This window comes from Saccopteryx bilineata, chromosome 2 (genome assembly GCF_036850765.1).
Source record: "Saccopteryx bilineata isolate mSacBil1 chromosome 2, mSacBil1_pri_phased_curated, whole genome shotgun sequence".
Classification (NCBI taxonomy): domain Eukaryota; kingdom Metazoa; phylum Chordata; class Mammalia; order Chiroptera; family Emballonuridae; genus Saccopteryx; species Saccopteryx bilineata.
The window spans coordinates 228,466,457-228,494,319 of record NC_089491.1 but is presented as its reverse complement, the minus strand read 5'-3'; the positions used below and the strand labels follow the sequence as shown (position 1 = coordinate 228,494,319).

Here is a 27,863-nt window from a genome sequence, read left to right as displayed (position 1 = left end):
TTCCAGTCCCGGGTCCATCTCCCAGGTTGGCAGCGGCTCTGGGCTCCAGGCTCTCCTCCTTTTCCAGGTGAGAAAATGACGCGTGGAAAATGCAATCACTCCTACAGATATCAAGTCGTACTTTGAGAAGCTGATAAGGATCTTTAAGTCATCAAATCCTCTCTCTGCAGATGAGGAAACTGAGGTTCTGAGAAGGGACGTGGGCTGCTGAGCCTCGGAGAGCCAGCCTGGGCCAGTCCCGGACGCACAGGCCAGGCCAGCAGTCTCCCCAGCAGGCTTGGCCGTTCCCTAGCCCACAGCTCAGGATTCTTTTCAGAAGGACAGAGCAGTTCCTGAGAAAAGCCCTGCCCCCGAGACTCAAATTTCAGCATTTTCCAGTTCTTTCTCCCTGCATTCAGCTACCTGTTTATTTTCAGACCGGCTGAATCACACAAGGAACAGAACCCAGTCTCTCCCAACCTGCTCCCCACCGCCTGTCTGTGCACCGACCTCTGGAACCTCGGAAGACTGTCACTTCCCAGCAGCTGCAGTGTTGACCGTCCTGGGAAACTGGCACCAACATGCAAGGGTGTCACATTTCACCCCCTGAAATCTAACCCAGAAATCTTAGGCGAGCAGCATATATAAAAAGCCACAGGCCAGAAAAAAAAGTTAAAAGGAACAAGGTCTGAGCAGGTCACACTAAGCTCTTAAAATTGCAGTGCAAACCTCTCGTTGGAAGGAAACAGCATTGGAGTCAGACAGAAAAAAAATCATATTTGGTTTTGGGAAAATGTATTAAAAGAAGACTCAGCTCTCTCGGCTGTCAAGATCGATGCTTCTTTTTGTTTCCCTCATTCTTAAAGGGGATGCAGAAGTAGGGAAAGAGACCATTAAGACACTCTATGACAGAGGCAAAATTCCTAAAGAGTCTGCATTCACTGGAGGCTGATTTATGTCTCTTTTTTTCCTACAATTTTCTTCTCATCAATCCCCAAAAGCCATAATGAGATGAAATCTACCATCAAGAAACCAATAATATTTTAAGATCCCTCAGGTTTTTATATAACACACAATAGTAATAATAATAATAATAATAATAATAATAATGCATGTTTCTATTGTTATTTTTCTATCCTCTAATTACATACCTATTATATTTGTAGTGTCTCATCTTTAGATGGCCTATAAAGCACCTTTGATAGACAGCGGTGGACCAAAAAATAGGTTAACAGTTGTGAACATGCAAAACATGGTTTATTCTTTTATTATTCATGTGTTAATTATTGTATTATTTGTATTACAAGTGTGCACCTAACTTTGTTTACCCCCCATATATTATCTCAGTTCATCCAAAACAACCCTATGCACAGACAGGGCTCATATTACTAGTCCCATCTTATTGATGACCCAGTGGAAAGTTCTAGATTCTGAGAGTCTTGCCTGGTCCCACAGCAGCACAGATGCTCATGTTCAGTTAAGAAACAACTACATTTTGATAAAAATCTCTGTCTGAGAAAAGCCCACCTTTCTGTAAGGAAACAGGGCGATGGGGTTTTGCTTCAAGGAGAAATAAGTTGCTGAAGTCAGTTCATTATTTGGGGTAAAGAATAGGGTGGAATGAAAAAAGAGAAAAGCCACTATAGTATTGTATTCTGAGGGCCTGCTCAGCTGGGATGTTTTGCAAAAAGTAAGCTGGCAATGGCAAATATCTGGCCCCCACGTGGGCAGAATTCCACAAGTTTTCCCCTGGGAAGGGCAAAGGCATGAGGAAAAGGAGCCGACCCATGCCCAGGGCATGTGCTTTAGTAACAGTGAGTGTTTAAGGAGCACCTCTGTGCCAGGCACTGTGCTGTTATCACCTGCGCCCCTTTATCCAATCTGCACAAGCCTCTCCCACGATAAAGATAGCATCTCCTTCAGTTTCTCACCTGAGGACACTGAGCTTGGGGAGGACGAATCTGACAATGGAGGAGAGGCAAGGCTGAATCAGTAAGCCAGCTTTCTGCCTGGGGTGGCCAACTACTCCGCCAGTCTGCCTCTCAGGCTATCCTATTTAATCCTCACACCGCCAGCCAGGTGGGTGTCCCTAAGCCCATTCTGCAGATGGGGAAACTGGCACACAGGAAGAACGTGGGGCCTAGTTGGTCCAGCTCCGCACTCCTGTCTCACTCCCACAGGCTCCGAGCTCTCTGCCTCGTCTCTGGAATGTGAGCTGTGCCCTGTTAGCAACACTGGAGATAACAGCAGAGAGAGCACCGTGCATGTTTCTTCTTAGCGCTTTAAGATGAGTGAATTAGAAAAGGCATACAACCACTGCAAAGCCAATTCAAAGTAAGGTGACAGCAGGAGCCAATCAAAAAGGGCCATACATGTACCCAGTGCTTAATAGCTTACTCTCATTTCAGATATCTATTTTTTATCTCTAATGACCAGAAAACTGAATACTTCCAAGCCACGCTGAACCAAAACCAAAACCAAACCAATAAACACTCTCAAATGCCTGCCATTTTGGTCTAAAAGGCCCAATGAAGATCTCAATGACGGTCTGAGCTTTGTCCACAGTTACTTCCAGAGAACTTCAGTAGGTAAGTCATGGGAGGGCCGTGCCCAGGGACTGCCATTAACTTACTTTAAAGCTCTAGGGAGTTGGCAGATTAATCTGTGTTCCTTTAAAAAAAAAAAAAAAAGAAGGCAAATAGGAAAGAACTTTGCTTTGGGTACCTTTTTTTTTTTTTTTTTTTTTTTTAAATTTATAAACGTCTCTCCAGGATGTTTAGCTACTGGCTAGAGCGAATTTCCCTAGTAATCCTGTATGACTTAGTTGTACATGGGCTCCATACAAATATACCACATGTTAAGTCACACTTTGAAGAACTCGTTTCACATCCAAACTGCTGTCAATGTCTTGGTCAGTGATGGTCTGGTGATGCCCAGCTACAACGCTCAGCAACAGATTATGCCTAACGTATCCTTTCTTGATTGCCAACTTTTCACAGCTAAAAAAGTGAATGTTTAAAACAAACTGTTTATGAAAGAAAAGAACATGGAAAGCGGGGGGGGATGCAAATTTTCAAGTTAGCACAAATGATCTTGTGCGTGGAAGGGTGGGGGGACTTTTTACTTAACTTACGTTAAGGTGCTCTTCCATATAATGTGTGTGTGTGTGTGTGTGGCTGTGGCGTTCATGAGGCCCACTTGATCTAATTCTTACTAAAGGCTTTTATTCTTTTCTTTTTCTAGTTATGTAACTTTAAAGGAAAAAAAAACACCCCAAGCCTTTGGGAAAATTCAAGGAAAGTTTTTTTTTCTTTTTTTTCAAAGTGAAAAATAGAAAGTGGTTCCTGTACTGAAAATATTCAGAGCCCTTCCCAAAGCCGAGAGGCTGACATGTTGTAATGCACTGTGGGCTGCAATGTGCCCACAGCAATCCCTTCGTGACCCACGCACAAACGGTGGGGCTGCGCACAGAACCGGGACCACCCGCTCCTGCAGCCACCAGGGCTCCCGACGCCGTGGCTTGAGCTCTTCACAAAATGCAACTAGATGGCAGGCATGGGCCTTAGCTGAGTTGCTGCCCAACCATCTAGGAGGGGCTACTCCATCTAGCCAAAAGGTAGGAGGGCAGCAGACCACCAAGGTGTAGCGCCTGCCCCAGGGATCTCCAATGCTGTATGTACAGTGATCACTGAGCACTGGAATGTTCCACTGACAGTATCTGGGGGGAAATGAGGAAGAGCCTACCGAATGGATACCCACAAATGCATAAAACAAAAACAAAAACCCAACAACTACAAACAAACAAAAAACAGAAAACAAAAAACTGACCCCAGAACAAGTGCAGAAAGGAATGTTGGTTTCAGAAATCCAGAGGGTGGCTGAGCATGTGTGCTATGCTGCAAAGCTTTTGGGTGGCAGGCGGGTCAAGGTGCTGTCCCACCTGGCAGGTGAGCTGCATTTGTCTGGATCCCAAGAGACTTTGGCACATTTTGTGTCCATTTTCTAGAACAGTGTAGACGAGCCTCTCCCACAGCCATATGATATAGATTACGGAAAGGGCCTACTTGGAAGATACCAAGTGCCAACGTCCAGTGCTGCTCAGATAGGGTTTTCCCTGCCTGCTTCACAAAATTCAACATTTGGAGGCAGGCCGTTTTACCCACAAAGGACTTAGGATCAGTACCTAGGGAGTTTCAAGGGTCCACAAAAATACTGGAAAAGAATTACACCAGGTCTAAATACAAAAGGAAAACTGAAAAAAAAAATCAAAATGTATAAATGTTTAATTAAACATCTAAAAAACATTAGGCAACTTCATGAATTTTTAAACTTAGGATTCACAAACCCTTTTTTGTTTAGTGTTCTCATAGCCAAAGGATTGCAAGCCTCTGTCCCATGTCCCCAGTGCCCCTTGTGTCCCAGGAGTGGTTTCCAACGTTCCAGGGAGGACGTCACATTTGGCCTCCCTGCCCCATGAGGAGGACCACCATCCTTGTTTATGGAGGCTCAACCAGGTTGCCACCCCCTGATATGGTCACCCATGCAGTTAGCAAGTGCCCAAATGGGGATCCCAAACCCTGACTGCTGGGTTAATGGCTGAAAAATCAGGGCCATGGGAAATTAAATGAATTATTCATTGCCAGGTAATTTAAAAAACAAATGATAAAGAGAGCCTTTTGAAAAATTTACAGAAAAAAAAAAATAAAAAAAACAAGCAAGCAAAATGTATCACTTGGGTGCATGTGGACAATGTCTAATGTGACACAGGATGGCCTAGGCCCATGGAGCTCGATCTCTCAGGGGCTCTGTTTGTGGGGAACCTATGGCTCTGTTTTTTCTTTTCTTTTTTTTTTTTGTGACAGAGAGAGGGACAGATAGGGACAGACAGGAAGGGAGAGAGATAAGAAGCATCAGTTCTTCATTGCGACACCTTAGTTGTTCATTGATTACTTTCTCATATGTGCCTTGACCAGGCAGCTACAGCAGACTGAGTGACCCCTTGCTCAAGCCAGCAACCCTGGGTTCAAGCTGGTGAGCTTTGCTCAAACCAGATGAGCCCGCGCTCAAGCTGGCGTCCTTGGGGTTTCAAATCTGGGTCCTCTGCATCCCAGTCCGATGATCTATCCACTGCGCCACTGCCTGGTCAGGCTGGCTCTGTTTTTCTGACAACATTCTGTTACCCCTTCCGGATAGGAACTAATTTAGGGATTCTCTTTCCGTTGCTTCATTGGACCAAAGAAGAGAGGACAAAAGCACCGACCTGCCCAAGTTCACACCTACTGGCCCGAGGTGCCAGTGCGCAGCCTAAGTCCCCCAGGCCAGGACCCAGAGACCTTTGTACAGGTTTTAAGATTGAGAAACTGAAGCCTAAATGCTGCCAACAGGATTTTTTTTCCTTCCTTTTAGCACTTCATATAGAAAATTCTAGCAAGGGCTGTGATATATTAACTAAGATCTCGACCTCAATGATATGGGACTCAGGGGTGATAGGGGTTTGCCATGGTCCGAATGGAAAGAGAAACTCAGGTAATGATTTAAGTTTCATTTGGTTTTTTCTCTCTCCCTGTCTCCTGAGAAGGTACCTACATGGTTTCTTGGGCTTCTCACTGGTACCTGGGAAGGAACTTCTCTTTCTTTCTGAGTGATGTCTGTAGGAGATAGGGCTAGTTCCCGAGAGGTCACAGGCCACCCAGGTGTCAGCCAGCTGATGAGGTGGGTCATTACTGCTTTGGGGCAGAAGCGTACTCCCTCCAGGGTGGTCTTACATATCCATTCAACCCAGGGACCCTTTCCGACCTTAGTGTGTATTAAATCCACCACAGACTCAGGGGGCAGGGAGATCTCTATGTACATAAAACTATTCTTGATCTATCTTGATACTACTAAAAATAATAAATAGCAAGGGGTTCTCAAGTTCACTGGAGCCAGTTAGGCAGGATGATTGTTAATGCTTTAAGAAAAGCTCCTGCCAAGTCCTGAGGTAGCGGGGGCGCTCGGCATGGCAGCATCACAGGGCAGTGGAAGTCACCCCAGAAGGTTTGTCTTAGCACCAAACACCCTTCAGACTGGGAAGAAGAACAGAAGTCAGAATGTTTTCTCTTTGTCAACCCTCTGTCTCCTACTGTATATCTTGGGTGGGAGGGATAGGGGAATTACACCTTTTCTCTTTTGTGGATTGCGATTTTGTCTAGAAAAAAAAACTAAAGGCCAAATCCATTCTTTGGACACTCAGAGAAGAGGCATTGGGCAGGGCTCAACTCACTACCTGAAGGATACAATTCAAGCACAGTGACAGGGTGACTGTGATGGGTCCTTACAATCCTGAGATCACAGTATATAAAACTGTCTGGTATTCCCTTGACCATTCAGGAGCACGAATGACACAACTTCCCATCCTCCAGTGGCTGCACGTGAGGCACAAAGGCTGCTAGGAAGACTTGCCAAAGGGGCACTGTTCACCGGGCGAGCATTCCCGTCACAGTGTCCTGCATGCCAGCACTGGAGGAGGAGGTGGGTGTTGTGCACCACCATCCCTTAAGTCCCTACTGATGCCAGGTGCCAAGCAGACCCTGGTGACAGATACGGAAGCAACCGTCACACATGTGACAGCCGGCTGCCTCCCACCCCCAGTGTATGCTGCACTGAACCCTGCCCAAGGGAAAAAGCTGACCTCTTCCTCTCAGTATAAAAATTACCCCTGCTGAGGCTGCGAGGCTCTGTGTTCTCTAAGAAAAACTGTGTTTGAACCAGAGCTGTATGGACAAACGCTCCTAATAAAAAAATTTCTGGAAGAGTAAGTTCAATACAACGAAGCTCAAGGAGTAATTGGTGCAGTTCTTGAAGTCAGACGCCAGCGTCTGTGGATTACAGTGTCTGGGCTGCTTTGTCTTAATTCTGCTTCCCAGCCGTGTGACCTCGACAAGGGGGCTTAACGTCTTTTTGCGTCAGCCTCTCTGACCTGTTCCTTTGGATATGGTATCAGCTCATCTGGGCCAGCACTCAGAACAGCGGTAGGCAAACAATGAGCACTGCCAGCTGTTATTATTATTAGGTGTTTTTGTGACTAAGAGAATATAACACACTAAAAAAAATGTTTATGAGTCAGTCACAAGAAGCCAATACTTCTCATCCCATACTGGGATGGGTAAACTTGGGTCCAAGGACGTGGAGGCTCATTAGCACTGTAAGTTTATAGGGACCCTTCACTGATTCCTCTTTCCACTTGCCATTATTATATAAAGACCCTGTGTCTTCTCTGCATCCACGTTATAGGGTTGATATGTACATTCACAATCACAGAGGAAAAGTATATTTGACATTGACGCAATCTCAACAAAGTCCTTCACAAAGCAACTGAGTTGTCGGGGAGTGAGGCCCGTCAGTTGACCTCTTTTAACTATAATTCCCTATTTTATCAAAAAGTTAGCTGGCATAAAAACTAGCGCCCCAGGAAAGAGCATACTCTCAAGCCTCTGAGTAGCAGCTCCACCTCACTGTCCATTATGGGGATACCCGAGAGCTAAAGCACGGCACGGTGACTGTGAACAACTTCTTTAATCCAAGGGCAGGCGTTGTCCCAGAAGTGACCAATATTTGTTTTATTAAACTTTTTAGTTTTTAATGAGGTTACTCAGTGTTCCAGATGTAACCGATTCCTGGCTAGACAGGTGACAGGTCATGACATCAGAATGACTGTCCAAATCTACAGCACTGGGTCAGTCCCCCGCCCCCATCAGTCAGGGGCCTAACAGCTCACTCTCCTCCCCCTCTGCTGAGCAAAATATCTTCCTGCACAGCCCTGAACTGCTTCCCACATTCACACTATTTCACGGGATATGGGCAGAGAATATGCTTTGGAATCTCAGCTTTTCATATTATAGACACACAGACTGAATGACAGATACATGGACTGAGCAAGAGTTTTTCATTAGTCCTCCAAATATTAAAAAAACTCTCAAATATCCTTTTTATTTTTAAAATTCTTTTCATCTATCTTTTAGGCTTAAAGAGAAGACTCTTTTTGTATGTTCCCAAGGCACTGAATGTTCTGCGTCCTACTGTTCTGAAAACAGACCCCCCACGGCTGCTTGCCAGGATGGACCCCAGCGGAGAATCCTCCTCATGGAGCTGATGCTCGGAATAGATTTATGTTTCAACAATTAATTCTTTCCCTAGTGGTCTGAAACATCAAGTTTCCAATCAGCCTGAGGGGCTGTGGGATGTTCTTTAATTTTCAGTCCTTTTGTGAGTGACTTGAGTGGGGGTGGAATGAGATAAGCGTTCCTTCTTGTGTTTTTGTTTGTTTTTGGTATGCATGCTGCAAGGTGAAGGCCCCATGCCACCAAAGATGCACCACCTCTTCCCCCCTTTCTTGACAACCTTACAGCTAGGATGAGTGCGAGGAGGAGTCAGTTAAGCCAAAACCTGATTTCAAACACAAGATTTCCGATGCCAGGTCAGAGAGTTTAGTATATAGACCATGTCCAGATGCTATGGGACAGATGGATGGACAAGTGAATGAATGGACAGACGAATCGAGGGATAAGAGTAGAGAATTAGGTAACAGCTCCTCCTTCTATTTCCGGCTTTGTCACCAACTATTTCTTTTCAATCTAGGCAAGTCACTTCATTTCTCTCGGGCTGCTTTCCTTTATCTATGATGCTATTAGGCCTAAAGGCCCTCAGGCTCCTCTGAGCTCTCACAGTCTGTGACTTCATAAAACAAGAGGACTTTTCAAAACTATTAGGCTTGGCAATGCCAGGGCCATTTTGCAAGAAGGACCCAGCAGTCATAGTACCATAATAATGAAGGGACATTGGAGGTCCTACTGATCCTTAGATTTGACATAGTCTGGGCATCCCTGATTTACATGCAGTGACCTCTGTTAACATTACTTTAGAAGTGACTGCAAACTGTTCACAATAGCCCAGACACAGAAGCAACCTAAGTGCCTACTGATGGATGGATAGAGAAAGGGCAGTGTGTGTGTGTGTGTGTGTGTGTGTGTGTGTGACACAGTGGAATATTACTCAGCCATAGAAAAAGAAGGAAATCCTACTATTTGCAGCAACATGGATGGACCTTGAGGACATTATGCTAAGTGAGATGAGTCACACAAAGAATGACAAATAACGTATGATCTCACTTATATGTGGAATCTAGAACAAAATTGAATTCATAGAAACAGAGTAGATTGGTGGCTGGAAGGGGGTGGGGGGAGAATGAGTAACATTGGTTATAGCGTACAAACTTCCAGTTATAAGAGAAGTAAGTCCTGGGGAACGTAATGTTCAGCATGGTGACTAGTCAAGGATACTGCATTGCATATTTGAAAGTTGCTAAGAGAGTAAATCTTAAAAGTTCTTAACACACACAGACATACAATGTAACTATGTGAGTTAATGGCTGTGTTAACTGATCTTACTGTAAAAATCATTTTGCAATCTATAGTATAACCAAGTATTGTGCTGTAAATGTACATGTTATAGCATTTATATCTCAATAAAGCTGGGAAAAAAATTGCTAATATTCTCTTTTATAAAAGTGGTGGTGAGCATAACATTATCAAAAAGAGGTATTTCCTACCCTTAACCAAGTCAGCCAAGTACTAATGAGAAAACCGCACACTAATAAGTAGTCATGCCCCCTCCCCCACCTCATAGGCTGAACAGAAAAGCCAGCATTACATGAGTCACCCTGGGAGTCTGCGTGGTTAGGGCTGTTTTTGTAGAAGTCACTAGTGAAAGGGGAGACTATCTACCTGGGTCTACAACACCTCTTTGTAACATATGTACTTAACTAATGTAATAATTTTCTCTGACCTCAAATTTCATTTGGCAGGAAAGACTCCATAAAAACAGGCACCTCTTCGGGGCAAATCCCTTCAGTCTAATCAGAGCGCCCTTCTCAATAATGACTGTTTTCTTCCGTTATAAACAGCAGGGAGCAGCCCTGACCATTGGGCTTAGCAGTAGAGCATCGTTCTGCCGTGTGGAAGTCCCAGGTTCAATTCCCAATCTGGGCACACAGAAGAAGTGACCATATGCTTCTCCATTCCTCCCCCTTCTCTCTTTCTCTCCTCCCTTCCCACAGCCATGGCTCAAATGGTTTGAGCAATTTGGCCCCAGGCACTGAGGATGGCTCCATGGGCTCACCTCAGGCACTGAAATAGCTCCACTGCCAGCAACAGAGCAGCAGGGCCCCAGATGGGCAGAGCATTGCCCTGTAGGGGACTTGCTGGGTGGATCCTGGTTGGGGAGCATGTAGGAGTCTGCCTCTGTTTCCTCACCTCTCACTTAATATAAAAAAAGATAAACAGCAAGGAACAGAGCAGACCGTGCAGAAAGGCCAGCTCTTACAACGGTGCAGTTCCCCTTCTGACTGCGAGTTCTTAAAAGTCACAGCGCCCATGTTTTCTGAAGCTCAACCACCTCTTAGGTTCTTCGACTGTTACATAAAATATTAGCAAGGGGGCAAAACCTGCCCTGTTCTACACATGGGAGGATAGAAGTCAGGGTGTATCAAGGGGTCATGTGATTTAAACTTCTTCCTCCAGGCAATCATCATCTGAACTGCCCAAGAGATGGCTGTGGTCTCTGCTTCTAAAGACAGAGATTCCACAGCCTGAGTGAGCCTTTCTAGCAGTGTAATTACCCTCAAAGTCAATTTCCTTACCTGTCACAACTGCTCTACCCCCACCTTGGTGGAGAGCCCAAGACACCTGCTATGTGTAAAGCACGGTCAGTATTAGTCCTTAGTTCGCCTACCAAGATGCTCACAGTCATTCCAGGTTTGGATGGAACTGTGTGGTCCTCTGCATGTGGCCTGCTTTGCACATATAAATTGGAATTGGGGTGTTACCAAGTCCCACGGTTTTCTGAGTCTGGGCAGGGCCCAAAAAAAACTGATGGGGAAAAATGAGGTCAGAGGGGGATGGAGTCAGAGTGTGGCAAATGGCACCAAGGGGACTGTGGACAGAAGACCACATCCTGAGGGTTGGCCTGTGGGCAGGTGGTTTTCTGTGGGACTCTTGCCATGCTGGGGCATTGGGAATGCCGAGGCAGCCCCTGGAATGGTCCTAGCGGGTGACCAACCAGCCATAAGGGTGTGGCAAGGTCAGCAGGAAGGATTGCCACAAGGTGTTCTGACCACAGGGTGACATGTTGAGAGCCACACCCCAGGGGCAATCCCAGAAGCCCCAAAGGCATCACAACAATGAGAAAGTCCTCAGGTCTGGCCCTGGAGCACAGTCAGGAAAGGCAGCGAGGCTGTATGGGGCTCTCTCGTGTCTTCCGAGTTCACTCTCAGTGCAAGGAGCTCAGTATCAGTTCACTCCGTCTTACACAGACACTATCATTTTATCCCCATTTTGCAGATGAGGAAACGGGGCCAGAGGGGCTCTGTGACTTGCCAAGGGCATCAGAACCTGAACCAGAACTCTACCATTTGCCCGCAGATTCTTTATCACTTTGTTTTTCAACTGGCCTCCCTGCCTCTCACCTTCCAGGAATAGCAGGAAGGTTTGAATGTCTCTCTCCCTGAGAAGAAAGTATCAGTTTTCCACTGGGGACCCGGCAAGGTCTGGAGGCACACAGATACTGGGCAGGGCCTCCAGGCAGCTCCACAGGTCTGTGGCTGTAACTCAGCCTCCATCCCAGGAAAGGGTGTGGTTTGGAAAAGAGTGTTACTTTTCTGTTTACTCAAAGATAGTCATTAAGTCACCATGAAGACATCTTTCTGCAGACTAAACAACCCCACTCCTTTTTTAAAAAGCTTTCCTCATAGAAGCTATTTTTTTTTTTTGGTACCATCTTTCTATATTTACTAGTCTCCCCTCCCTAGCCCCCACCCCCTGACATTCTCCTACCCTTCCATTCTCTATTTTAAACAATCCTGTAATAAGATTTTGATCTGTGCCACCAAAAGAAAACGGTTATTTTCATGGTTTTTATCTCCAGCCTTAAAAATGAATAAAAGGCCGACATGGGTGGTAATCAGGCCCTTGTGGTCCACTTTGACCCTCAGGCCTCTTTTTTGGCCTCCCCTGTGCCTGCCTAATCTTCCATTCCCTGTTTGCTTCTGATCTGTTGGACTTTACCGTTATTTGAGGGATTAATCTTCAGTCTCACACAGACTGAAATGGTTCTAAAATACACTTTGATTAGCCCTGATGTCTTTCTGCCCTCTAAGAGGATGCTTCAAAAACAGTTCAGTGCTCAGAGGCAACCTTTGAGGAGTAAGTATTGTTATAAGATTCTTTCTTCCTGCAGGGGCCCGATGTCCCCCTCTGGGCAGAGGTTTCAGTTGCACTGGAGCAGTGCCAGTCAAACCCAAGGATTCTAAGGAGTGTGCCAGCCCAGAAGGGTCCCACTTACTTCGAGGTTCTCGGGGTCCATCCACCGTGATTTTGATGGCTCTGTGGTAAGTGGCAACTTGTGGTGGGTTTGTGAAGACGGTGATCGTCAGAGTGAAGCTTTTCCCTGGTGGGACACAAAAGAATACAAAAGGATGAGGCGATGGCCTGAATGGAACTTGCTAGATAACTGACCATGAACTTATTCCCTTCCTCAACCTGGAAAGGTGGCAGTACTTCAGCCTCAGCCATTGGTTCTTCTAGTATGCCCTTGAGTTTGGCTTTACTTAAATTCTGAAATGCATGCGTTGCCATTTCTCTCTCTAACACTTCATGTACTTCCACAGCTTTCATTTAATCATCGACAAACAGGATCAGGAGAGATTTGGAGTCGTTTTCTTTAACATCAAGACCCCAGGGGACATAGTATCAGCTTGGCAAGGACCCACTGCTTCCCCACCACCACCTCCCCCTTTTATAAACTCAGGAAAAAAGGGGGGTAAAAGACTCCCATAACCATCTTTATGCTCGAGGTTTGTTTGCACCTCCAAGGCTTCAAAAATACTGAATGTTGGTTGCTTTTTAATATTATTTTAGAACACTAGATGTTATTAGAGGTACTCGTGGAATTGGCCAGACAACATCTATAGTTCATACATAGACTTAAGGATATGTAGCTGGCAGATTGAGAGTCAATCGGAACCCTAAACACATATACACACATGAATGTCCATCTAAACATCTCACTCATTCTCATGACATATGAGTGTGTCTTCACAATATATATCCCATACGATGCTCTTAATAACTTTCAAAAGCTATTTTAAAAGTACATTTATAATATATAATGTCATTACTAACGTAATATATACTAATACTGTGATTAATATGCAAATATATCAATGTTAAAAAACGATCTTCTTTGTCTAGTGGTTCAGAGGATGGACTCTAGGTAGCTGGCTTTGGCAAGACAGCAGCCCTCTCTGTGCCTCAGTGCCCTTACCTGGAAGATGGGTACATATAACTTTTCCTACTTGACAGCATTTCTGGGGGGAGGTTAAATGTGTTACTATGAGTGAAACTGACAAAACTGTATTCTGTGCATGGTTTTCGAAGGGGTATTTGTTGTGTTCACTGTCTTGTTTTCTCTGTTTCCCATAGCAGGATCCTAAGGTTTGACCAAGCACGATGTTCAGACCTCCTACATCAATACAATGGTGCTCTAACAGTTTCTTTTCTTACTCCTGCAGCATGAAATGAAACCAAAGAGAAATGAAAGAAAAACAAACATGCCCACCTGCTCCCCTACCTGCTCCCAAAACCATTTCCAAAACCAAACCTTCTTCCTTCTCCCAGTTAGAAACAGCAGAATATTTTCAACTGCCATGCAAGATTGATACAAAAGAAGGCGCCAGAAGAATGTTCAGTGGAAACATCTTTGGCCACAGCAAGCCAGCGATTCCTGATCAGGAAAAACCCACCGAGCCATCCCCATTGATCAGGATTCTATTGAATATTTAAAGTCTACAATGAGAACACTCCCAAATGAAGGTCAGATGATGCAACCTGCTTTGCCCCATGTGGCTTTGTAACTAAAGCCACAGCTGACCTGTCCAACAGGCGGGGTGAGGGGTGTGCCTCGGGTCAGAGCACTGGGGGATCCGGGAGGCCCTGCGCCTACATGCATCTTCCCCATCAGCTGGCCTTCTCCCTGGGGAAGGATCTTTTGGGCCTTAGGGATGTGCTATCTTCAGGATATCCTTTCAGTGCCACCAGGAGACAGATTGTTTCTTATCCTGTCAGCAAATACTGGAGAGACCGCAGGCCATTGGAGGAATGGGCAAGAGAGGCCGCAGGCCAGGCCTCATGAAGAGGGACAGCGAGTGAAGGTGAACATGCAGAGGACCAGCCACCTTGCTGTGCAGTATGTGGCTTTTGAAGAACTGGTCAAAGGAGCAAGGGCCGCTGCAGCCCTGGGAGCAGCCCTGCGCATGTGCTCCTCTGAGTATCACGGCTGCTCTGCCCTGCGCATGTGCTCCTCTGAGCATCACGGCTGCTCTGCCCTTTGCCCATCAACAGCCTACCAGGGTCAGTGCTGCCAGCAGCAAGGCTGAATCCCACAGCCAGCTTATAGGATCCTCTCACTACCAAGCCTCTCGCTCCCCGGGTAGAATCTCCTCCCCTGTGTCCCACGCAGAGGCCAGGGCATTTCTGCTTCGGGGTCTTTCTTCCTCTGTCCCCTTCACCGGCCACCCAGGCCTCCTGACTCCAGCCCTTGCCTCGGTATTCTGGGCTTCACAGCTGGGCACCTGTCACTCATCTTTCAGGAAGGCTTCCTTGCTGATGAGAGGCTGCTTTGTGGCTGTTCTGGGGCTGCTCCTGAAGTAGTCTTTACCTCTGATTGACTAGGATGTTGGGTTGAATGGGGTTTTTGGTGGTAAAGGCCTGAGGACACGGGTTGTGTCCCCTCACAGGGAGCTGAGAAAAGGGGACAGTGGGAGAGGCTTCCGGGTAGAGGGGTAGAGTATGGTGGGAGGTTAAATGAGTTAAGATGAGTAAAGCCATTAAAGCTGTATCCGGTGCATGATACTCGAAGGTATGTGTGTGCACGTGTTGTATATGTGTGTGTGTGTGTGAATGAAAAAGGACCTTGAAGATATATGCAATGAATAATGACCTTGCCCCAGTGACTGAGTAGGGGTGTGTGTGTGTGTGTGTGTGTGTGTGCACGCGCGCATGCACGTGCTCACACATCACACACGTGTGGGGGGGGTGAGAGGAGTAGGCGGGGAAGCTCTTTCTGCAATGAGGTTAGAAGACTTCATTACAAATCATTTGACCTCTCCAGATGTCACAGTTTCCTGGTCTGCAAAATAAGGGAGTTTCTGGGACACATACGATGTTACTTTCAGCTCTGCTTTCATCTTTGACAATGCAGTCCTTTGGGTGCCCCTGTGGGCGCCCGTCTCTACATGCAGGCGTGTGCGTGCCCCTGTGGGCGCCCATCTCCACATGCAGGCGTGTGCGTGTCCCTGTGGGCACCCATCTCCACATGTAGGCGTGTGCGTGTCCCTGTGGGTACCATCTCCACATGCAGGCATGTGCGTGCCCCTGTGCTTCCCTGTTTGCCTGCAACTTCAGCATCTCAGAGACTGTGAAAAGACTGCAGGAGTCTCCCAGGGCTGCTGTAACAAGGTTCTACAACCTGGGTGGCTTAAAACAACTGAAATCGGTTCAGTCTGGAGGCTGGAAGTTCAAAATCAAGGTGTAGGCACGGCCTTGTTCCCTGTGAAGCTTCTCTGAAAGAATCCTTCCTTCCTGGCCTTGCCCGGCTTCTGGTGGTTGCTGGCAGTCCTTGCCGTTCCTTGGTTTCTGAAGCATCAGTCCGACCTCTGCCTCCACCACCACATGGCCTTCTCCCTCTGTGTGTCTTCTGCTTCAAACCTCCCTCCTCTTAGAAGGGCATGTGGTTGCTGGATATAGGGCCCACACTAAACCAGCAGGATCTCACCTTAACTTGATTACGTCTGCAAAGCCTGTGTCTATCAATAAATAAGGTCACATTCTGAGGTTCTCGGTGAACATGACTTTTTAGGGAACACTACTTAATGCAGTACAAACACCAAATGTTAGGAGTTCCAGTATTGGCACTGCAAGTGACAGCTGCCCTACAGGGGCCTGTGCTATGCATATGACCCCCCAAAATGGTCCCACTCAAGTCAACCTATTCTTGGTTTCCTAAATGACCACAAAGAGTCGCTGTCTTCATACTATTGGCATTTTGGGGTTTGTGTAGAACTTGACAACTTTTCAAACACTTTCCCAGATATGATTTCATTTGGTCCTCACTACATGCTCATGAAATGATTTTACTGTCCTCAAGGAATAGGTAGCAAAGCCAAAGGCTCAGAGTGGTGAAGTCATTTACCCAAAGTCACACAGGTATACACAGCAGAACCCCCCCCCCCCCAGCTTTGTGCGCACTGTTCTTCACAGGATTGCCCCAAGGTCCTAAATCCTTACCTGCAAACTCAGAGGCACCAGCCCCAGGAATCTGGATGTGAGGTACTTTACCACACTCTGCCACGGCACCCCCCAAAGAGAAAACAGTCCCTGCAGCCCTGATGTGCCCAAACTATATCCAACCGCTTGCTCCCTGGAAGCCTGGGTTATAGTTCAAAAGCAGTTTCTTCCTGAGCCTGAGCTGGCCTCCTGGCTGCTGAGGGCTAAATGACACCTCCGGTTTAACCACAGTCTGGCCAACTTAATCAGGAGTGAAATTCAACCAAAGTGAATATTTGTGAAATCATTGCTCATAATTAACATTCTATTATTTATGCCCATCATTTTATGTGCAGTCACAAGAAGAGTCTGCCTGGCAGGAGCTACCAGGTGGGGTGTTTTGGCCAGAGTGACATGGTCCACGAAGGTGGAGATATTCCGGTAGCTTCCCTCATACCGGGCTCTTGTTTCCAGCTCCAACAAGGATGTCTGCCTATTGCCCATAGACAGAGGTAGTGAGTGAGGACGTCTGACCCATGGGTGTATGTGCGTGTGACTTTTTTCCACTTGGGGAAAACTCTGCCATCCACTTACTTGTGTTCTTCTGAACTTGGCAGTTGGGGAGAGTTAGCCATTGGGCCCAGTGACTTTAGGACCCAGGGCCAGCAGCGCTCTGCCCCGATCATGCCCCGGCCCATCCCTTCTGAGATAGCCCTTCTTGGCCCGTACCTGCACACATGGCAGCTGTGCCCTGGAGCACACGGGTTATTCACCAAACTCCCTCATTCAGATGACCGATGGGCCTGGTATTTTAAGTGTGTGGGTGGGGAGCATGAACGGCTCTCAAGTGTTTTTCTCAGGAAGCTGTTGCCGGGCTCAGACACAGCCAGGGCAGAGGACAGGAGAGCAGATCTGCCACCTCACAACACCCCACCTGCCTCTGCAGGACCACAGGCAGGGCTGGGAGATGGACTGATGGTCACCACGGAGCTCGAAGTGAGTCCTTGCCAGGAGAAGCTCCAGGGACCCTCCTGCCGCCTGGCTCTGGCCCCACGAGACAAGCAGAGGCCTCGGCTGGCGCACAGATCACTCTGAATGTGCTGCTGACAGGCCCGGCTCCCGAGGGGCCACGCCGCAGTCATAGGTTCCCTGTGTGGGGATTCACAGAGGAGGGAGCTAAGGAAAGGGGCCACTGACACCTTCCTTCTCACCCTGGGCTCTGGCCGAGTTGTTGAGTTCCAGGAGGAATATTAGAAGCACAAACACTAGGACCAGATAAGAGATGTGGAGAAACAACAATGGGGAGAAGGTATGTCCTGAGTTAAGACGCGAGGTGGCAACGATGTGACTTCATTCTATAATCTCATGCAAGTGGAAAGCCTAGGGTCCCGGGGAACAGTGTGGACCCTCTGCATGGCCCGTACTGCCTCTGCTCACATCCCCGCTCGGCCACTTGCTAGCTGAGTGGCCTTGGGCAAACTACTTAACTTCTCTAGGGCCTCGGCGTTGTCATCTGTGAACTGGGGGTCATGACCAGCCTTCATCTCATAGTGTTGCTGTGCAAGTTAAATGGAATCATGAATCAGCAAATATCAATTTAACTATAATCAAAGTCATGTGAAACATGATTCCACCAAGCCCAGGGCTGCAGGCAGTCCTGTGAGGAGGGGCTGGTATTGGGAGGTGAGGTGTGCGTTAGTGTCCTGCAGGACCGTGGATGGAGGCCTAAAGACCCACCAGGAGATCTGTGCCTTCTACTGAACTTGAAGTTCAAGTCCATGCCCGCCCCGCCAGCTGGCGACCTTGGTAAGGCACAACTGTGACTGGCTGGTTGGCTTCTTGAACCAGCCAGGCCAAATGCTCCCCAATGGAACAAGTGTCACCCACCTCCATGCCCGCTTGTTCATGCAAATGCCGGGGCAAAATACTAACCGCTTTATTTAGTTGGGAAGATGGTCATGGCTAGTGTTCCCAGACACTTGTTGCCCTGACACACTGCCCAAGGCGAGGCAACCAAGGGGCCCCAGCGCTGGTCACTTCCTGCAGCCCCTGTGGTCTCACAAAGCCACGCCCAACACACACACCACTTCCCTGCCACATCTGTGGCTAAACCTCGGGGCGGCTGCAAATGTGCACACAGTTGTCAAAAGGGCTGAGGGTGACGAGAGGGCTAGGAGGTGGCTCTTTCTCATTTCTTGTCCAGGAGCAAGATGACATACTTAGAAGTCCATGTCCCATCCTGGCAATGTTCTTGCTGCCGGTGTGTCTGAGGGGCCGCCCTCTCACTCTTGTCCTCCTACAACCATCCCTCCCTAGATTTGGTTCCTGGCGAGCCAACCCACCTGCATTAGCTCCTGAGCTGCTGGACTGTTTACATCACTGTCCTTCGTGTGGGTTCAGATCCCTGAGTTAGCCTTCTCCTTTTGAGGTCAGTTTCTGAGGGATGTGAAACTTGCCCTTGGTCACGCAAGGGCAGGCTGTACTCATGGGTGGGGGGGGGCTCATCTCTCCAGGGGTCCTACAGCTTAGGAACCTCAATCAGAACAATTTTTAGTCACTCAGGTATGCCTCTGCTAGAAAAGGTTTGTGCTCACAATGGAAACATCCAAGAAAGTGAGGAAGGAAAAGTCAAAGGAAAAAACGATGCAGCTTTTCAAAACTAAGAAAGTTGGGGAAGGCACATATTTTATTCTTTGCAAATTCTGGGAATCCCAGAAGATTCTGAAATATTACAGGGAGATCTCTCCCCTTCCTAGGTAAATATGGTGCGAGGTCCAATTTCGTTCCATCATGGATAACTAAGTATGGAAATTAATGTGCCCTCAGATTTCAGGAGAAATCTGAATTTGGGATATTTTTTCACAAAATGCTTTTAATTTATAGTACTTACTTTTCCACTGGAACAACCTAAATGCCAAAATTCATGCTTTTTGCTCCCTGTCCATTTCCTTACCCAAACACTTAACCACTACTTTTGACAGTGAAGCTGTATAATTATTTATCTGGGGATTTCTGAATCGGGTACAAATCCTTCCAGTTGCATGGAATTTCCTGGTTTCTCTAAATTAAAACCAATCCACATGTGTGCAAAATGTCTGTATCTGCAGATGTCTTCACCCACCTGCGTCCACATGGGCAGAACATAGATGGGAGGCCCAGGCTATTGGCACAGAGGCAGCCCCCAAACGTCGACCAAAAGTCAGGCGCTTAAAATACAGGCCTCAGTCTTACATTTCTTTGGAATGATGGGTCACTGGAAAAATAGTTTTTTCTCAGAGAAAACCAAGAACATGCTAAGCGTTTGCTTTGGAGACGTTCTATAAAAATGACTTGTTTGAGGACAAGGACAGCATTTTATTCTCCTTTGCATCTTCTGACCCAAGGTGATAAAAATGATTGATGAATGGATCCATGAATTAGCCTATAACTTCTCAGTTTGACAGCGGGTTCTGGATGTCTGATCACAAACAAAAAGCTCAGCCTCATGAAAGGACAGGTGGGCAGGCCTTCCCTTTCACAAGGAATATTCAGCGAACCCCCATGGAGTAGGGTGCCTCACATGATTCTGCACTTCCCTTCTCCATATTTCCCGGTTCCTTGCGGATCTTCCTCTTTCTCTTGGTATCACAGGCCTGAGAATCTTGGTTGTGGAACCAAGTCCTAGTCCTTTACGTCCAAACACCCCCAAGACCCTGAATTCACAGCCCCCGTTAAGCCAACGTCACACCTGCTGCCTTGTCCTTCAGGTTGGTGCACCCAAATTCCCTAGTCACTACCCATCGGGCTAGGACCACACAGGACAGGTGACTGAAACCACCTCACCAGGCTGGTTTGGTTCTAGCCCTGACACTGCTCATGCCTAGAAGCCCAGTGAACACACAGCCCGACACCACATGGCCTGTGGTCAAGAGGTCCGAAGGATGGACATTTTGCAGAGAAGGCAGCTTGGAGTCCCCAGGTCCCACTCTCCAGCTTTTAACACCCGTGGCGGTGGCTGCGGGACACTGTGAGGACAAGGTGGGTGTGGGGGTTGAGTGGGAAGGAGAGGGAAGCTCCGGGCAAGGCTGGGTGCGGTACGCGGGGCATGATGGGAACTGATTTCCAGGCACAGTGCCCTTGACCAAAAGGGGTGCTTGCAAGCTGAAGAAGCACCTGTCTGAGACTGTCTAACAGCAGCGATAAGAGTACTCAGTCCTCAGATTGGTACAAGCCTCCTCCAGGCACGTTTTCCATTCTTCAATCCACAATCCAGGTACCTTTCTACCATTTCCATCTGGTTAACTCCCTGCTGAAAACCCACTGGCCGTTCTCTGTTTCACTGGGACTAGAGCAAACCCCTAAGGTGGAACTCAGGACCCCCGCCTAGGGTACACCTCCCCACTCTGTCTCCTCAGCTTGGACACTCGTCTTAGTGCCTTTACCTGGACAGCCTCCTCATCAGCCTAACGTGTCTCAAGGAACATGACAATTTGTTCAGGAAGTCCTCATATCTCTTTACTAGGCCATGCACTGCCACTCCTTTGTGACAGTCGCCCCTGTCCCTTTGCCATGATACTGACCACTCAGAGCAGTGAAGCCCTGCTTCACTGCCAGCCCCTCACTGGCCCTTGGGACTCTGCATGGCCAGTGCTACCCCAGTGCCTAGCACTCAGGAGGTGCACTGTGCACGACCTGATGATGAATGAATGATTTGATAAAGGAATGAATGAAATACCCTCCTAAACAACCTCTGAGGATAGGCCACACAGGTGTGATAAAATCGCAATGGACACTCTACTTCCTGATTGGAAAGTGTTCAAAGCTGGTGAGAGGCTCACCAATCAGCACAGGAAACGCAAGGTCCATCACGTGCTCAGTGCCCTGCCAATATCTGGAATGATTATTCACGTGTCTGTTTATAAATATTTATGAAGTTTCCACTGTGTCTTAGGCACCCTCATCATACAAGCTTCCTGGTCAGGTCAGGGAATACAAGTTCCTTGCCACAGAGGAGCAGACTGAGGAGAATGAAAAAGCTCCCAGCTTTCTCAACCAGCAAGACACATGCTCACTCCTGCCTGCCTGTCCCTCCTCCCTCAGCCATTCTCAGTGCAGAAGGAAGAACAACACTTAGTGAAGCGGTAGCCCTTCCTCCCAAGTCTTGTTATATACACATTGCCTCGTTTTAATCATCCTGACCACCTCTGGAGGCATTTGTGAAAAGCACTGTCATACCCATTGTACAGTGGGGCAGACTGAGGCCAGCACATTTAGTACTTCCCACGAGCATGCCCACTTCTCCTCCTAAAGACCTGTAGGTTCATCACAAACAGATGTGCGTTTCTTTTTTGTTTGTTTGTTATTGTAAATCAGAGGAATAGCAATTGTTATACAATGGCTTTACTCTAATCTGGACCCATGAATGTGGACAGAATGCAAAACAGTCTAGTCAGATACTGCTCCCCCCCCCCAGATTAATCAATGCTCTGTTTATCTGTGGTTAATAAAACAAAAACAAAAACATGCAGAGACATTCACTTGCGGGAAGAATGTGAGGCCAGTGGGTGCCAGCCTGCAGACCAGCGACAGGGCTGGGGGATTACTTGGCTGCATTGTGAAAATGCAGTGTCGACTATTAAAATACGATCGGGAATGAAGGGGGCATGTACGAATCATAAATATTTGCATGCTGTTAACGTTTGGACAAAAGGGTTGGACGGGCTAAATGGGGAGAACTTCTTTTCCCATGGAAAGCAGTGCTTCGAATTACAGTGCATATTTAATTTCGTCTCTTCCATTGCTAATCTGAAATCTCAGTGCCCGCTGCGCCTAACCCTTTCTCAACCCGAGGACTCTGCGGGCCTGAGGACTAAGGATAAGAGCTGATGTTCCCTCCTTGAAACTCATCCATTCAGACACTCACAAAAAACCAGGTCCCAGTGTGGTTGCTAGTTATGGGCTTAAGGAGTATCCAATGTTTACTCTACAAAGTCACTGCCACCGCAACAGCCAGGCAAAGTAGTAACACCTGAAGTATGTCTTATCTCTGGAAGCCCACACTGCACCCATCTGCCCAGCCCCAAGGACAAAGGCAGAATCGAGCTCAGACGGGTCAAGTAACTTGTCCAAGGACACACAGCTCTAAGCCAGGGCTCTCAACCAGGAAGATACTTCCTACTCCCCAGTGATCATGTGGCAATGTCTGCAGACATTTCTGGTTGTCATGATTTGGAGAGGTGCTACTGGCTATTAGGTAGAGCCCAGGGAAACTGCTCATGATCTGACACTACATGGGATGGCCCCACAACAACAAAAACAACAACAGAATAGTCAGCCCTGAGGGTTGACAGTATCCCACCCTCCTCTCAGGGGACAATCCATTAAAGGTCATGGGCTGACCATCAGGCTCCACTGCCTAGAGTAATAGTCTTGGGTATGTTAATTCCTGCTCTGTCTCAGGTACTGATCTAGTGACTCATGAGACCACATGAGTACTTTTCAAGACAAAAGCTGGATCTTCTGTACTTTGAAAATCCTTGCAAGTCCACCTCTCGGGCTTCTGGACACATCATCATGTCTTTGCCAGGGTGCTCGGGTCTCAGTCACCATTGCTGCGTGCAATGCCCACCAGAGACGCTCTCTAGCTGCCTCCCTGAGACCTCAGTCCATGTGGGTGAGATGTGGGCTCGGTGTGGTCCAGGGCTCAGACGCTGCCCATGAACTCCACCTGCACCATTAGCTCTTACTAGTCTCAAATGACTCACCGCATGCCGTATCTGGGAGCTGGGTGCTTCACTGCGGGGAGCTTCAGGGAAGGAAGGAAGTTAGGGGCAAGGGTCCCTGCACAGGGGAAAGGCAAGCACATGGCCCTGGAGCAGGCACGCACAGCTAGCTTCATCAGGGGGTCTCCCCCAGTGGGCACTGCCTCGAGGCAGTGGGAAGAGCTGAAGGACCCCATTTTCGGACATTTTTCTTTTCAGGCCACATTTCCCTGGGTCTCAGCATGGAAAACAGGTAAGGGCAGAACGAACATGTCAGGGCAGGTGGGAGAAAGCTCCAGAAGAACCCAGCATCAGTCTGTCTGTGCCATCTGCAATCCCAGGGCTGCCTCTGGAGAGGCAGCCCATTGGGCCTCAGTCGCTCTCCTCCCACTTTTATTTCAGGTGTGCCAAGTGGGCCCTTTCTGGGGCCTGTAAGGCATCTGCCAAGGGTGCATACCAGTGACTGGTGTTTAGTACTCTGTAGTCTGATGGGACACATGGTGGCTTGCGTTCTGCATCTGTGGACCTGTGAAGCTTTGGGTGGGGGGTGGGGGGTGAGACACTGAGCACGGGGAGGCTAGCAGAGCACTTTCACTACTTCTGATGTTCCTGTGAACCTGCACTTGGGCTAAGGCCATGGGACAGTCCTGCAGGAAGGGCTTCCCTGCGGGGGCCCACCCGCCGGCAGCTGCTGTGCACCCACGACCTCTGGGATGGGGGGTTCGGTGTAGCTCTGGGCACATGGGACTTAAGTCAGGTTTTCTTTCTTTTTTTTTTTTTTTTAAAAAGGGCTTTTTCTTTTTTTTTTTTTTTTTTTTAATTTTTAATTTTTTTTTTTATTTACTCATTTTTTAGAGAGGAGAGGGAGAGACAGAGAGAGAGAGAGAGAGAGAGAGAGAGGAGAGACAGAGAGAGAGAGAAGAGGGGAGGAGATGGAAGCATCAACTCCCATATGTGCCTTGACCAGGCAAGCCCAGAGTTTTGAACCGGCGACCTCAGCATTTCCAGGTCGACGCTTTATCCACTGCGCCACCACAGGTCAGGCAAGTCAGGTTTTCCTAGTTCTAAACAGACTTTAATATTCAGAGATGCTCTCCAATTTTATTGCTTACTGAGTGTGGACTTTTAATAGAAGTTTTCTGTAAATTCTGGAGAGAGGCAGAAAGTGTTAGGGAAGAGACGTCAAGGGACATTTTACAGCTTCCTGTGTTGCGTGTGGAGCCTGATGAGGGTTACCCGATCTCAGCGTGACTGATGTTCTGGGTCAGGTGGGTCTTGAGTGAGGGGCTGCCCTGTGCATTGGAGGATATTGAGCAGCAGCCCTGGCTGGCCTCTACCCATGAGCTGCCAGTAGCACTCACCCACACCCCAGCTGCAACAACCCAAACAGTCTGTAGATACTGCCATGTGTCCCCGGGTGTGTGTGTGTGTGTGTGTGTGTGTGACAAAAATCACCCCAGCTGGGAACCACTGAGTGAGACCACCATCCAAATGGTAAGTGGTATGCCACACACCTGAAACTATTACAATATTGGCTGTTAACTGCCATTGAACAATAAAAAAATGCTAAGCAAATGGACACACAAGACCCTAACGATGCCACCTGAGGTTTCAACTAGGATGATGAAGGTAGGACATCCGGAAAGACCTGGAGTTGTCGGCACTGGAGACACTGTGCTTAAAGAGGTAGACACAGCAAGAGGTAATGGCCCTGTGAGTCAGACCAGTCCTTGTTGATGATCACAGATGGATAGATAGATGCTGACTGTACTTCATACAGTGGTTTCAGACAGAATGAAGGAAAAACATCTGTAAAAGCCCCAAAGCGAACGCCTAGAGCAAAGGAGCTTCTCCTCCCTCCTCACAGGCCCCTCCTGCCTCGCCCTGTCAGCTGAGATCTGATAAGCACACCGGTCACAACTGGGCTCAAACCTGAGCTAAGGAGAGCCTCCTTTGTTTGCATAAAGAGATGCAGTAAGGGCCACACAGAGCCGGAGAGGGTGCAAGCTGGCCTCCCATTGACCAGGCCTGGGAGCTTCCTGGGACCAGGAGATTAGGAGCAGGTAATAGGGCTTTTCAGTGTGTGCTCCCACACATTCCTAAGGACAGTCTTAAATCTCAGGGTAAAAGCAGGAATTAATCTAAGTGGCAAAATAAACAGGAAATTTACTAACATCATTCTTTGAGAAAAACACAGCTTAAGTGGCTTGTAAGTGAAGGCTTCCTCGGTGAGGCAATCAGGACACACGCACTTGAATCCCACAGCAGAATGGCCACGGAGCCTCTCTGAAGAGGTGGAGGGGATCCCCTTCTCCATCTCTGGGTCCTCAAGTACCCGATGCCCTTGTTGAGAAAGTTCAGTGACCTAAAATGGAACTTCTACATGGGCACGCTGCCCACCCGACAGGGGCTCAGAGAGGCTGGGCTGTGTGGCTTGGGTCATCAGTGCTGAGAGCACGCCAGGATTGCAGGTCCACGTCCTCACTGCAGACTGAGACACATCCCCACTGACTGCGGGGCTCCTATCTGAACAAATGATGAAAGACAGGTGTGGCCCGAAGGCCATTAATGGATATTTATAAACACAAAAGCCTTAGGCAGTAATCCGTTCCTCAGGCCCCATGAGTGAGCCGATAAAAACCACACATTTGAAAGTCTTCACCAGCAGCTCCCATGACTTACTGACAAATTTCTGTTAATTCCTTTATTGGGGCTTCAGATGAGAAGATATTCTTCTGAGCATGGATTTGGTCCTCAAAGACAATTGGTCCAAGAAGTCATCTCAGGGGAAGTGCATGCACACACACGTACCCCACTGGCTAAAAGTCCAACAGGCCCTTTAGTAACTCATAACCTCTCCACATTGACAGCCCATGATTACTCACATATTTCCCCTTACTGAACTGAACTGGTTTTATACTCACCAGCAGAAAGAACATGGTCATCAGACAGGACACTGTCTCTCTTTTCAACAAGTAATTTTTCTTTAAAAATACAAAAAAAAAAAAAAAAAAAAAAAAGGAACACACAGAATATGTTCTTCCATGAGCAGTCTCCTCCACCCTCCCTCGTCCAATGCCAACCAGCACAAAAAAGAAAATTCAACACTGATTTATTAGAACCAGAGCAGCCTTGCGGCTGTTGGCCGGATCTCTGTTTATGTCTATGATACTTGCTGCTGAAACAGGAAGCTCTAAAATCACTCAACCATTATTTCTCTCAGAGGCACTTTCTGACTAACAGTCCCTGTCCCCAACAAATGCAAGCTGGCTGGCAAGGAAGGGGTGGCAGGTGGGTGGGACAACATCTGAGCTTCTGCCCATCAACTCCAAGACATTGTTCCTACAAATAACCTCTATTTTAAAAAGCTGCCTAATGCCCTCTGCAAGGCCTGACACTCCATAAAATCAGCAAGAAAGCCGTGAAGGGATCAAGTGTGAGAGTGTGTTCCAGGCACAAGCCGTTTCCAAGTATGTTTTTCTCCGCAGGCCGGCCAGGGCATTATGGGTGCAGGGACTGCTCCTGGTGGTGGCTGGGGGTGGGGAGCAATCTGCTTTCAGAGAGTGTTGCTACTCTCTTCTGGGGAAACCCAACACAAGAGCAACCTGATCTCTAGACACAAATTCTCGATCAGATGATGGACACTAGCTTTCGCCCTGCCATCTATAATAGCTATTTGTTATGGCTGCCTAAGGCTTGGGGTATCAGAGGCGGGGTTCTTTTCCATTCCTATTTATCCACACTGAAGTCTAAAAACAGATTCCTGTATATACATATGTTTTTAAAGTGTAGATCAATCACAACCAAAAAAAAAGTGGTGGGCGGGGAGAGAGGAGAGTTGATTTTACTACAATCCGCCTGTCCTTTGAATTCTCTCCAAGAGAGCCAATGGCCAGCTTGCCATCCTCAGTGCGACCCATGAAACAACCCCAGGTTGCAGATGAATTTTTCCTTCCCTCCCTCTGTGAGTGTGTGTGGAAGAGAGAATGGCTTGGCTCCTAGGAGAACACTGTGAGTCATGCAGGCCCTGTCTCAGGAATAACCATTCTATAAAGACACATCTCTGTTCATTTGGAGTACCTTCCCTAAATGTACCTCTCTCCCTTCTCAAACACGATCTCTCATCTGTCCAAAAGGCGACCTCCCCATACAGTTCCCCAAATAATGTCAAATAACTCATGAATGAAAATGCCTGGAGTAAGAAACATTACACAAACATGCAATAACCAGATTGCGACGGGTAAATATTATGTCTGGGAAGACACCCACAGCGAGAACATGATGGAGGAATTTCATTTTATGAAAGCATTGGGGAAAGGTGCTATTTTAAAAGTGGGCAAGATGAAAGTTGTCAGGGAGGTCAACATAAACCGGGATCCACCAAGAGAAGCAGTCCTGTCACCATGGACCAGGGCACACACGGTCTCCCGGGGTTGGTTGTGCAGCTCTGTAGCCAGGGGCCCGGAACATCACCAGACAAGAGGCTGCCCTCTTGGTGACAAAATGGGCTCTTTTCCTTTGCAAGGAACCACAGGCATGCACACCTGACAGCCTTTTAAAGGTCTGAACCAGCAACTTGAATGGGATCCACACTCCAAAAAAGACAAACCAGGTCCTGGCCATAATAAAAACAGATGCTACCCAGACAGCACCGGGGACAAGAAGAATGTCTACCTCACCTTTATTGGTGCATTTTCCAGTTAACTACAATGTGCAGCACAGAACTAGGCTGACCCTCCAGGGTCAAGGTGAAGTTTCAGGTGCACAGATTCTTGGCTTGGTGGGGGGT

The 27,863-nt window shown here is 47.7% G+C and overlaps 1 protein-coding gene across 4 annotated transcripts in view; it reads right to left on the bottom strand.

Moving 5' to 3' along the window:
* Positions 1-27,863, bottom strand: part of RUNX1 (RUNX family transcription factor 1) — a 230,526-nt gene that overhangs the window by 51,296 nt on the left and 151,367 nt on the right. For all 4 annotated transcript variants that reach the window (XM_066259442.1, XM_066259439.1, XM_066259440.1 and 1 more), the window contains one exon: positions 12,355-12,459. In XM_066259442.1, the coding sequence (XP_066115539.1) occupies positions 12,355-12,459 (105 nt within the window). The remainder of the gene's footprint in view (positions 1-12,354; positions 12,460-27,863) is intronic.